The sequence below is a fragment of the Halichoerus grypus genome, chromosome 7 (assembly GCF_964656455.1).
Source record: "Halichoerus grypus chromosome 7, mHalGry1.hap1.1, whole genome shotgun sequence".
Taxonomy (NCBI): domain Eukaryota; kingdom Metazoa; phylum Chordata; class Mammalia; order Carnivora; family Phocidae; genus Halichoerus; species Halichoerus grypus.
This window is the reverse complement of record NC_135718.1, coordinates 123,962,372-123,975,807: the sequence shown is the minus strand read 5'-3', so window position 1 is coordinate 123,975,807 and position 13,436 is coordinate 123,962,372. Positions and strand designations below refer to the sequence as shown.

The window sequence follows — 13,436 nt, the reverse complement described above, 5'->3', positions numbered from 1 at the left end:
GCTTTGGCTTTGAGACCTTCCCCATCCACCTTTAAGACTGGGCAAAATGCCCCTCCCAAGTGCTCCTTTATAGCTGGTACTTTTTTTTTTTTTTTTGAAATAATTTGAAATAATCATCAATCATCATGGAAATATATTTGCTGGTACTTAGTTTTATCCTAACACTGACCCAGACTCTGTCCTTTACTGTTTGTTTACCTACATCCCCTACCAGACCTTCAACTTGTGAGCAAGTGTTGTGTCTAATTTATAGTTGTATTCCCATTACCTAATCCAGAGCATGGCACATAGTAGGTATTCATTAAGTTGTTGCATAAATTAAAAAAGGAAAGAAGGGAAATAGTCCATATTAGTAATACTTTTGGTAGTTGGACAATACAGATTTCTTTTCATTGGTTTCCTACCTAAATCAATAAACTCAAATTTTATGTATCACCATTTCCAGAAAGAATTCCATTTTAATTTTACAAAATTAAGCTGAATAACTTCAGAAATGGCAAAAGGATATTTGAACACAATTTAGTGGAGATTTGGGGAGGTGAGAGACTTTGCTCTTATATTGAAAAAATATATATTTAAAAACAGCTTATCACAGTACCTGGCACAGAGTAGGTTCTCAATAGTGCTACTTGAATTTTAAAATTGTTTCCTCATGCTGCCAGAACACTAATTTCTGCAGATATTCCTATTTTCTCTACTTTCCTTCTCCCTAAAAAGGAGAGTAATAAAAACCATTCTTCATGTACACACACACACAAAGAAGGAAGAGGCGTGGCCAAACACAGAGACGTGGCCTCATTTAGTCCAAATGTTAAATCTTAAAAATAAGCAAAAAGAAATGATCTTTTATTCAACTAAATACAGGTTTCGTTTCAGAAGCTTGTTCTAGAGGAGTGTGTGTGAATTTCTGTCCTTTAGGTGAGATGGCCCCTCCATGGAGCCAGGTTGAACTATGCCTACTATGGGCAGGGACACTGTAAACCAACAGAGAGAACAATTAGGGATATAATCAATTCTAGAATGCCAGCCAGAGGAATACTTGCCAAGGAGGGAAAGCACATGGGGCCCTGATTTTGAGGGCCACCAGTATTTCCTTTGCGGGGACACATCTGGGGAAGCAGACCTCCATTCAGGAAGATGAGCACTATTGCTGTGTGTTCATTATGTGATGTGAGTGTGTGTGTGTGTGTGCACACGCACACACGCACACGCCTGCCTGGCTTGTGGACATCTTAACCATGCAAGACACAGTCAAGGCAAATGAAGACAGCTGTCAGAGGATGAGAAGTAGAGATACAGAAACACAAGTTTTATTTTTCTGTGTAAATATGTAAAAGGCATAATCACACACAATGCAATTAAAAATAGAGAAAAATAGAGAAAGGAAAGTATTTTTGTTTTAAGTCAGGTATCTCATGACAGGACGTTTGGAAAATAGAAAAGTGATTGACAGTGACAATGACAACAGAGACATCAGAATTTCACAGAGAAAGCATTCGTGAATGACTCATATATTTGGAAGATAACAAATTAACACCGAAGTGGTCTGTAAGTATATAAGTACAGATATGTCCAAAAAGGGAGTCAATATGAAAGCCATATGTATGTAGCTATAATCGATTTTATGCTTACTTCAAACATCTGGAAATGCAAACATTGATGGGGGTTTTCCCCAAGTCTCTTGTCACAAAGTCTAAGTTTGGAACGGATCCATCTGAGACAGCAGTATGGCACATGCTGCCTGGATGGGAGCGAGAAGAAGGAGGATAAAGAAACACTTCAAAATCAGTTGCTTCCCATTTGAAATGACTGCCAGTTTCCTGGAGGATTTGAATTTGCTGCATAAAATTTTCTATGACTATTGAAAAATAGAATTGAATCCATTTCCTTTGCTTTTATACTATACCATTTTGTCCTTTTGTTTTGATTGGCATATTTAGGTCTTCCTTGGTCATTTCCACAGAAAAACAACTTTCTTTAAACAATTGGGACTAAATGAGGATTAGATATCACCCAATGGATAAATCGCCCTCGTGTTGTCAAACCAGGGCAGCTCCTAAAGACACAGACACATTTACAAAATTACATTTGTCAGGTCGTTGTTATTGTAGTTGTTTTCTAAATTAGTTCATAGGATCAAACCACTTTTCCCTTTAAATGAGCATAATGTCTTCTTTGGAAGGGTACATCGGTACAGAGATATTTAGCAGAAATTCTAACATGCCAGTGGAAGGAATTAAAAATATTTTCAAATAAGGTTTTTTTAAATTACTATTATATTTAGTCTATTAAAAGAAATGTATATAATTTTTTTTGCATATCTCATTAATTTACTTGGTAGAGCCATCATATCATGTATATATCTTAAAAAAACATAATGCCAAATATATTTTGATAATGAAAGGTATTATGCTTCTATGGTTTTTTCAGAAAGATAATTAAAGATGATACGTTTACTTGCAAATTTTAAAAAATATGCCTCCAAGAAATCAAGTTTTATAATATATATTTTTTGGTGTATAGATATACAACAATACTTATTTTTCCTTTAATATGCATCAAAAAGCAATTCAAATCAGTCCATTTGATAGAAATGTCAGCAAGCTCATAAATTTATAAGCAATTAACCAAAAAGTACTCTATTTGAATAGAAAGTATTGCAGGAAAAAGAAATGAAAGTAGGGCTTCTCTGTCCTATTGAAGGAGAGGTTTTGTGGAATCAGAAAGTATACTGGTGAGGCATAATTTGAGTTTTGATACCAATTATATCAGAAAATTTTCTTTCTCCATTTTAGGGATCTCATGTGATTCCCTGCTTTCTTTTTATATATATTTTTAACTTCCCAGAGAGTTGGCAACACTTCATTTGAACAGCTATGTATGAAAACATAGACTGATGTGAAAAAGGTTTAATCAGTAATCTTCAAACTGTCATGTCACGAATAATAGATGGGAATGAAAGAACGTAAATGCCTTAGGATCCGGGTGCACGGGGCAACTTCCATCACAAAAGCACACACAGAAATGGAGTGTGGGAGAAAATCAGTTCTCATTGCAGCGGTCACTCCAATATGGAAGCACCAAGAAAGACAATGTACTTGTACGAAGTATACTCAATGATAAGAAGTTTCCAGTTATGTTAAGAACAATATTTTTTACATATATAGCTGAAATAGGTAAATACTTAATACTAAATACCAAATACTTAATATTCTCACTCTCGCTTAAAATAGTCCTTGAATTTATTTTAATTTTCAAGGTAGTTTTTCTTTTTCTTTTTTCGAGTCTAAAATGAGTCAAGGCATTTCTTGAACTTTGATGGCTTTTAAGTTTAGGAATGTCTCAATGAGTGTTAGTCATCGTCCTGTTCACCCCACTCAACAACTGCCTCGTCGTTCATGCGCAGAACGAGGTAAGAAAGAAGCTGAAAGAGATTCTGCCAGAGTAAGAGAGACACGTAAAAGGAGAGCCCGCTTACATCCACCTCGCAGCGTTCGCCCCCGAAGGCCACATCACAGACACACTGGAACTTGTTGACCAGGTCCTGGCACAGACCGCCATTGAAGCACGGATCCGAGGCACACTCGTCAACATCTCTTTCACACCTTGAACAGAAACAGAAATAGCAGCAAACTTGGTCTCTGTTGAATAAACTGGCTGGGAAATGGGGTAAAGAATAAAAGTTGTCGCCTTATCTACTTGGAACAGTACGGTCTGACTTACCAACTCCCATACAACTTACATATACTTACTGATGTGGGACATATTCCTCAAAATTCCTGTAACAAATTTTGTTTTTAAGGGAAATAATTTGTACACACGCACAGTTAATTAGAATGAGAAACCAGGTGCAAGTACCTAGAAACCAAGAAAAAACCTGAAAAAAGGTTGTTTGTCTCTGAAGAGCATTTAGCATCTTTGCCATCTTCGGTTCGGTTTACTGGGGGCGCATGGGAACCATGAGGCTATATTTTGCCAACCTGGAGTCTACAGAGCCGACCTATGCTCCTGCTGTCAGGATTCTAATGCATCCATGCCCTTAGGCTATGGGGGGAAAGAAAGCCCACCAAAAATAGGGGGAAAAAATCGGTTTATTCTTGAAGATTTTGGATTATTTTCCTTTGGAATCTTATTTTTCTTTTTTCTTTTTGGAATCCTGTTTTTCGACAAAAAGTAAAAGTAGATAATTAGAATATTTCAGTTGCTAATAAATATGCTTCATAGCTAAGTGTAATTTTAAAATATTCAGGTAGAATGACTTTCAAGAGCTAAATTTTCTCAAACAAATGATATCAATTCTAAGGTATATTGAAATCTTCCTCTTCCCTGGGACACTGTCATCTTTCACCCGACCTTCCACCAACAACTTGTTTTTCCATATATTCACCGATTAATTCACCAGTCACTTTCATTCAGTTGTTCAGTCTGGTATGTATTTAGCACTTATCATGTGCCAAACACTGTTAGGTCTCAGCATAGAGCAGTAACTAAAGCCATCTCTTTTACTTTGGGAAATTCATATAAAATGTTAGCTCCAAGAATCCCTAAAGAGCAACTTAAAACGTCGAAGTGTAATGTAAACAATTTTTCATTCCTCGCCTCCCAAAAGGTAAAACTTGCATGCCTGGGTCATCGACTAATCACTAGGCTCAAAATGAAGGGGGGTAACGGGGTGGGTAGGGAGGGTCAACCCAAGGTATAAAGGAAAAAAAGATTTCTTCCCAGAAAAACAGCTCCTTATCCTGCTGGATAACAAGCATAGCTGAGACATTTTGTTTTCTTTTTTTGGCTCGGGTTTCTGGACTGGAAGGAAGCTTCTCCGATTAGATCTGAGCAAAACCTGACAACTTGTGAGAGCCTGCCAAGCACTCTTTGTCCTGGGTGGGCCAGAGTGTTCACACCATCCATCATTTACGACCTGCCAGGATGACACTATAAAGTTGGGGGTTTAGCCAGACAGAAGAGGAGGCAATTTGCAGGAAGACAGCTTTTCAATATCTTTGGACGTTATGGAAGTCCCATTCCCCTAGGCCTTGGGAGACTGTCTAGTATTTTCCAGTCTTCCTCTGGCTCTTCTTTCCCCATTTCTTATCCATTTCTCTTTTGAACCAAACAGTGTACCACGCATACAAATTCATTATAAACATTACAGAGCTTTCATTAGAGGTTAATTAATAGATCGGCAATCAAAATAAATAAATCTATTAACATCCAGTGAATTAACTGATCATGCTTAAGGACTTTGAAAGTACAGCATCTATTGAACATGTGTTCACTATTTTAGAAATCCATTTGCAGCAGAGAAGTTGATCCAGAGGAGAGTCCCCGTGAGAGAAAGGAGAACTTGAAGCTTCCTTTTCTTACCGCATTTCAAAGAAAGGATTTGCATTTAAATGCAAGATTATTCTTTTAAACAAATGTTGGAGGAAAGGGACACGTTTATTGTAAATAGGGATAATGCGTGAGTAGCAGAGAAAATAGTCCAAGGCTTCGGATGCGTCTATGCATTGTGCCATTGAACATTAATGTGACATGAAGCATTCACCTGTGACACGGAGGCAGGAAATAACCAGCGCTTACATATAGTGAAAGAGTTGGTCAAGGAAATATTTGCACTGTTTCGGAGGGATATGGAATTGGAGGCCTGCTGAATGGTCTCTGGGTTAACAATACGTTGCATGGTAAAAAGTGGCTCAATAGAAAGTAGACTATGCTCCAAGGCTATGTCCTTCCGTGCACATATATGCTTCGTCTACCTGTACGGCTTGGAGCCAAGCACTGAAAGCAGGCTGTGAAGGCGAGAACTAGATTTGTCACTGAATGCTGAATGGGTAAAAGGCAGGTATATCCGAGATTGCCTGCTATTTTATAAAAGCGGCAAAATAGCTGAATCTTGTCGTGCCAAAAGAGCCAGCTGGAAAAGAGAAAATTCAAATGAATCCAATTGCAATTGTCATGGAGCACAAATTATACCCATAATTTTATTAACTTCCCTTTTGAGAAAAATTCATTCACTCAAACTCTCTCTCTCAAATGCTTTGTATTTTCATTTATCTAATTTGTTCAATGCGGGAAGTGTGATCAGAGATCACTACCTTGTGCTGGACGGCATATGAGATGAAGGAGTACTTTTCCCATTTTCTTTTAATTTTTGCAAGCAAAGGTTTATTCATTTCTGTCAGCACATCCAAAAGAAGAGCACAGGCTTTGAGGGCAGCTTGACCTCACTGCAGCACACATCTGGATTGGCACCTGACCTGTAACTTACCCCCTCAGCCCCAGTTTTTGCAAATGCAAAGTGGGATTAATAACAACTAGAGATGATATTTATAAGATGCATGACTTAGTGCTCAACAAATGATTATTTATTATCTGCTCATATAGAGATATATAAGAGGTTATAGAGAGCCCTGGTATATAATCAGGACATTGATCCTTTTGAGAAGCTGATAAAAGCTGTGGAGTATATTCTTTTTTTTTTTTTTTTTTTTAATCTTTGACCTCACCTTCAGCTAGTCAAATGCATATCCAAATTTGGCTGCATTTTCAGCCATTGTCTGAAGCCACTGGCCAATTCCATATCAACAATCCCCGTATTAAGTGAAGAACTGTTGAAGGGTTTCTCTGGGAAAGATAGACTCATATGGATAAGGTGCATATACTTTCGGGGTTCTAGATCATTCTATGAGGCAATCTTTTAGGTATATTTTATTTTACTTCAACAGCAACTATATTTGCATTACTTATTAGAGTCAGCAGGAAAGAAACGTGAATCCAGAAGTACTTATCAGAAAGAAAACTAGCACATTCTACATTTTTTCAAAAGACATATTTTCCTGTTTGAAGTCTTGGCTAATAAAGTGTTCTTTACTTTGACCTAAACTGTGATTTTTCTTCTTTTTTATTGTTTGACTCTGGTTGGACCTACATTTCAGCATGGATTTTCCTATGGGAACTGAGATGAAAAACTAGAGGAGAAATCAACCTTGTATAATCCCACTGTTTTTCAGCCCGGAATTTTCTTCTATAAAGTTCTAATGTGACTCACCATTCCCCAGTAAAACCTGGCCGGCACAGACATTTTAATTCACCCTGGAACTCCGAGCAGTTGCCTCCGTTGTAGCAAGTGAGATTTGTCTTCTCATTCCCACAGACTGTTGAGGGTAATCTGGTGTGCCTAGAGACATAAAAGTAGCAGCCACAGCTGTTCATCTTGTTCATTTCATTCAAGAAAACTTTTTGGAAAAGTTCATGTATGTAGTCAATGCCAAACTAATTAACTACTCAGGCTGGCTGAGCTACAGACGCTTGATTGTGCTGCATTATACACAGTCACTTTCTCCGGGTAAACGGCTCCTGCTGGAGGGTGCTATAACAAGCATGGCTATATATCTTCCATTTCTACAGTTTTCATTGGTGAGATAAGATCTGTGCCGTGGGGTGGCAATAAATTTAGGGCTGGGAAGAAACTTGCTATAGCTTGGTTTGCTGCTGCCTTGCTTATAATAAATCAACACAGGCCACGGAAAATTGCATCTCTATAAAGGCCAAGAAAGCAAGGACAGCACTCTGGTACCCAAGCACTCATGTGATTTCTCTGTAGGCTTTCAGAGCTGAACTCCTGTTACCCCGCCAACACTTGCTGGTCTCTATCCAATGATTCATAGCTTAGCCGAATGCAAGCCGAATGCTGTCCAGGAGGACTGTAGATAGCACTCAGTGGCAACTGTATGTGAATTCAGGAGGGTGGCTCTTTTGTATAACAACGAAGCTGCACATATTAAGGAATCCTTATACAAGGCAGAACAAATTGTTAGAAGCTAAGCAGAGCTTGACTACAAGGCAAGATCCAGAGGTGTGAAGGACTGGATTAGAAGAGATTTTAAGGGTGTTGTTCAGGTCCTTTGACCCACTGTGCATGGTATCTGATACATAATTAATGTTCAGGAAATATAAGATGCATTTAATTTTGTCCTGTTGTGCGCGCTGCCGCTAATATGGAGAAACTAGCCTATCTGTCGGTAAGTGTGTCTCTTCCCACAAGAACTAATCAATTCGGCTTTAAAAAGAAAATATCATAAGGACTTTTCAAACGAATGAAAAATGTCAACCAGCTTTGAAAGGGGTCAATTAGCAATGCAAATGTGAAGCTTTGTATACATCTTACGTTTAATAAACAATTTTTGAATCTCATTAGAAGGTACTTTTGAGAACTTTAATCTTTGAGAACTTGACTTTGATGAATCAGGCAGGAAAAAATACTGGAGAACTAGTTACTGGGGCATGTATGTTTACTTTACTTATCCAAAGTCACCGCGGCAATACTATTAATTTTGATCCTGAATGTCTTTTGCTTTTAAACAGGCACTTTGTCTATTGGCAAATGAGCCCGTTTCAACTCATGGAAAGTGACATATAACTGAAATGTCAGCACTTAGCACCTAATACTGTGCCTTCATAGGTTCTGAACGAATGTTATGGAGATAAATACATTTTCTATTTTTTTTTTTAAGATTTTTTATTTATTTGAAAGAGAGAGTGAGCAGGGGGAATGGGCAGAGGGAGAGGAAGAAGCAGACTCCCCACTGAGCAGGGAGCCAGACGTGGGGCTCGATCCCAAGACCCTGAGATCAGGACCCGAGCCAAAGGCAGCGGCTTAACTGACTGAGCCACCCAGGCGCCCCTAAATACATTTTCTTACAGGTATGGCTACCTGTTCTGTCTGCTGGGAGATTCATCCCATTAGGGTACCACCTCTCAGTTAGTGTTATGTCTACAGGCTGCCAACCCACTCCAGGTGCTCCTGCCAAAGTCTGGGAATATATTACTTGTTACTAATAATCCTCTCACCTCCCCATAATGACTCAATTGTTTAGTGGATTTAAAAGCAGTATAAGTTATAAAATAATGAATTCTACTTACATGGAAACACTGAAGCCATGTGACTTAGCAGGAAAATATTGTTTCTTATTTCTGTTTATGTAACATGAGATGGAGGTCATTACTAGAATTAAAACACTGCTTTAGTAGTTTTAGAAAAAATTGTGAAATATGTCGAAATGGGCAAAAGATATTCCTGAGTATTCTTTCTTTTTTTTTTTTTTTTAAGATTTTTTATTTATTTGACAGAGAGAGATACAGCAAGAGAGGGAACACAAGCAGGGGGAGTGGGAGAGGGAGAAGCAGGCTCCCCACGGAGCAGGGAGCCCGATGCAGGGCTCAATTCCAGGACCCCGGGATCGTGACCTGAGCTGAAGGCAGATGCTTAACGACTGAGCCACCCAGGCCCCCCCTGAGTATTCTTTCAATGGAATGTTGGGTGTTATGTAAAGGACACTCTAGGATTGTTTGATTTTGTAGTATGTATGCCTTAGATTTTCTTCACTAAGCTATTTTACGACTCTATAAGTTGTAGAAAAATGACATTAATATAAATGGATCCTGCTCACTGAAATGCAAATGAATTTGTCCGTAGTGATAAAATTGTCACAGGGTAGAAAAGATAGTTTCAAATATTAATTGTGTTGCTCTATAAAAAATTAAATAGTTTTGCATTCATTAGTAACTTCATTCCCTCATCTCTATTTATATATATTTGTGTTTATGTGGATAATAAAAATATATGCAATTATTATATATGTACATATATAAATAATTAGGTTGTCCTTTGACACTTTTTTATATCTTACTCATTTCCTCATTAATTAATGACTTAAATGAAAACATCAAAACATGTTCATTTATATGAGAGTCATAATTTCACTTTCTCGAAATTATAATTTAGCATAGACTTTTCAAGATTTTATGAGATTTACCTGCCTGAAATAGTCAAGGGCATTGTTTTAGGGGTAGAAGTCATGCTTCTTCGAACAATATGAAAACCAAGCTTTTGGGGGCACCTGGGTGGCTCAGTCGGTTAAGTGTCTGACTCTTGATTTTGGCTCAGGTCATGATCTCAGAGTCATGAGATCGAGCCCTGCGTTGGGCTCTGTGCTCAGCAGGGAGTCTGCTTGGGATTCTCTCTCCTTCTGCCTCTGTTCCTCTCCCCACTTGCTCTCTGTCTTTCTCTCAAAATAAATAAATGAATCTAAAAAAAAAGAAAGAAAACCGAGATTTTGCATTTATTGTAAAAAATATTTGTTTCTTGAGGCCTTAAAGCTATCAAACTCTGGGGCTACAGTTCATGAGACATATTCTAACAAAGATGTCGGAGAAAACGTTTTGCTTAAAGTCTGGTCAAAACACTACCATTCTTCCTTATAGAACATCCCACCATGTGAGATCCCATCTACATGACCAAACCATGATGGAAGGGGCTCCTGTCACTCCTGTTCAGCACAGCCTACAGATGCGTAGCTGAGAGAGCTTTCCAGTTTGACGAGGAAAATGGAGAGCATAGCTCCAAAGGCCGAGCTTTACATGAACTTCATGCTCACCTGCAAAATTTTCCTGTGAAATTTCCAAAACAGCGGCAAGAATAGCCATTGGGGTTGCTGATGCAAGTGGCCCCGTTTGCACACTGGTGACTCTGGCAATTGTCTATATCCATTTCACAGTTCACACCGGTGTATCCAGCCTCACACCTGCAGTGATAGGCTGCAACTCCGTCGGAGCAGTTGCCATGGATACAGGGGTTTGAAAAGCATTCATCAATGTTGAGTTCACAGCGTGTCCCTGACCATCCCAAGGGACATGAGCAGTGATAAGAGCTATAGATGTCTTCACAATTTCCTCCATGCAAGCAGGGGTTGGAGTTGCAGGCATTCGACTGCAAACAGCCAGTAGCCACTGAATTTATAGAGATTTTGAGAAACTGCTCTTCCTGCGGTTTATTAGTGAAACCAGGAACATTTTCAAAGTAAGAGAGATAAATGCCACTGATTTCTATTGTACTTAGACACCCTTTCAGGCCCTGCGTATTGTCAACAGCTCGGGCACCCACATAAATGTCTGTATTATCCTTCAGAAAGTTGAGGCTCCCAGTGGCAACTGCACTGGTCACAAAAGGTGCTTGGTTGTCCACTTCCATTTGCCACCTGGAGGCCTGGGCCAGTGGGTCCGTCATGGAAAGAGTCACTTGGTGCCATATGCCATCATTCACAGACTGCGAACTTGTCAGACTCAGCATATAAAAACTGTTGCCGCTTTGCAATTGAAATAATAATCTGGAATCTTGAATGCTAATATTAAGAAATTCAGGCTCCTTCTCTGCATGCAATATGATCACATTTGCATTCCTTGTTCTGAAACCAAATGTGATATTGGTGAGTTCTCTGGTAATGTTCCCATTGCTCCTGAATAATATTTCACTGCTTTGTGCATTAAAAACAGCATTTGCAATACCTAAAGAGAGAAGGCAACACCAATGAGCAACTTTATTAAATCTGTAATGTTGGCTTTATTACCTTTATTACTAAAAATGATCATCAGGTTAATATCATCATGTATCAATTGTTTGATATATGTTAGGCACTGTGCTAGTTCTTTTTATATTATTTCTAATACAGAATTCTGGAGCACATTTTTATTATTATTACTATTATTATCCCCATTTCAAAGAAGAAGAAATTGAGACTCAGAGAAGTTAAGTGATTTTTTTCATAGTCAGGTGACTAATAAATAGTAAGACCAGAATACCAAACCTGGATGGTCTGATACCAAAACCCAGACTATACATTTCTTTTCCATTGAAAAAAGGTTACATGTAGAAACAACGTCTAAAAAAGGTGAAAATGAATGGGATTCAATGCATGACTAGACGTGGAGCTTGGTATTGGAAAAACCTACAATTGTTCACTTGAGTAGAGAAAATCCAGTTCTCCACCTCCTGGGTGGGTCTCCTTTCCTCTCGTGCGACTTCTGCATTCACAGGACCTGTGACACCAGATGTGTAGGGCTTTCCCCCACCGAGCAATTCTGCGCATCATCATTTTCCTTATCCTTTCATTGTTTCCCATTAGCATACAAATATACTGTAACTGCTCCAGTCTTAGAAAATCAAAACACACGCAAGACCCAAGAGCACAATTCAGCTCCCCCTCACCCCGCTGCTTCCTGAATTCTCTATTCGCTTTCCGGGCACAACTTCTCCAGATAGTTTTATATTCTCATTGTCTCCACTTTCTCATCTCTCATTTTCTTTTTAATACACGCTGCTCGGCCTTTTGTGCCAATCACTTCACCTAAGCCAAGCTTGCTGTGTCATAATGACCTCTGTTACTCAGTGTAGAAGTCAATTCTCTATTCTCATTTTCTTGCACTTTTCAGTAAAAATTGACCTTAAAAATGCTGTCTTTGCCTCAATTGTGGGGCACCACACCCAAACAACTCTTTTCATATAGACTATTCTAATTATTTCTCAGTGTCCCTTCTTCTGTCACTCTGCAGATCAATATAACAACCACTCCTTAGCTCAAGACCTCCATCGGTTACCGTCGCATCTAGAAAGAAATCCTAAATCCTAAACCATGGCCTGCAAAAGTCTCTGTGATCTGACCGTTGATTAACTATTCAATTCTATTTGCTATCACCCTCTTCCTTATTCACATGCTACAGCCACAAAAACTTCTTGCCATTCTTCGAAGACATCAAACTTGTTCCCAAATCAGGCCTTTTAACTTGCTGTTATTTATACTTAGAGTATTCCTACCCCAGATCTTCCCACAGCTTATGTGCTCAAATGTCACCTCCTCTGAGAAGCTTTCCCTGACTATCCAAGTTAAAATAGCTTCTTCCCTGTAGCCACTCTCTGTTCCATTACTCTGTTTTATTTTCTTCCTAGTATTTATAACTATTTGAAATTATGTTGTTCATTTGCCTACTTGTTCTTTGACTGTGTTTCTGCACTAGAACATGTGCTTTCTGAGATCAGGGACTTTCTCTGTTTAGATTATTACTAAATCTCAATGCCTAGAACATTGCCAGACATATAGTAGGTAAACATTACTAAATATATAATCTGTAAAAATAACTCCTGTGTCCTCAGTTCTGGAAAGGGAGATAATGATTAGAAACCATTGCAGGAGAAAATTCAAGTGTATCATTCAAGTGTTCAATTCAAATGTATTATTTGGATTAAAGTTTCATTTGATTTTATTACTTTTATTACTTTTGACTGTAGTGATTTTCCCACCAAGTTTGGGGCTGGAATTAGGGAGGAAAGGAGCAACAACGTCTTAGTCCTTGTTTTTAAATAAATGTTAAAATAACAAACTCATCAGCTCTCTCCAACTCCGAAAGGAAGAATATGTTCACATAATAGTATACACATAACAGTATTTGTATTTCACCTTTTCTTTGGGGAACTGTATTGTAATAAACACACCTGTGTATAAGGTGTGTATAAGGTGGGTTGTAAATTTTGAAGTCTTGGTTTTCTGATAGGATGCCCTTGGGTTGGAAACTGAGTGAAGTGATGGGTTGGAAACTGAGTGAAG

General features: G+C 38.4%; 1 protein-coding gene across 1 annotated transcript in view; it reads right to left on the bottom strand.

Annotated features, from left to right (window-relative positions):
- Positions 1–13,436, bottom strand: part of CRB1 (crumbs cell polarity complex component 1) — a 214,447-nt gene that overhangs the window by 29,017 nt on the left and 171,994 nt on the right. The window contains exons 9-11 of the mRNA XM_036109066.2: positions 10,437–11,343; positions 7,049–7,177; positions 3,479–3,605 (exon numbers count right to left, since the gene is read on the bottom strand). Of these exons, the coding sequence (XP_035964959.1) occupies positions 3,479–3,605; positions 7,049–7,177; positions 10,437–11,343 (1,163 nt within the window). The remainder of the gene's footprint in view (positions 1–3,478; positions 3,606–7,048; positions 7,178–10,436; positions 11,344–13,436) is intronic.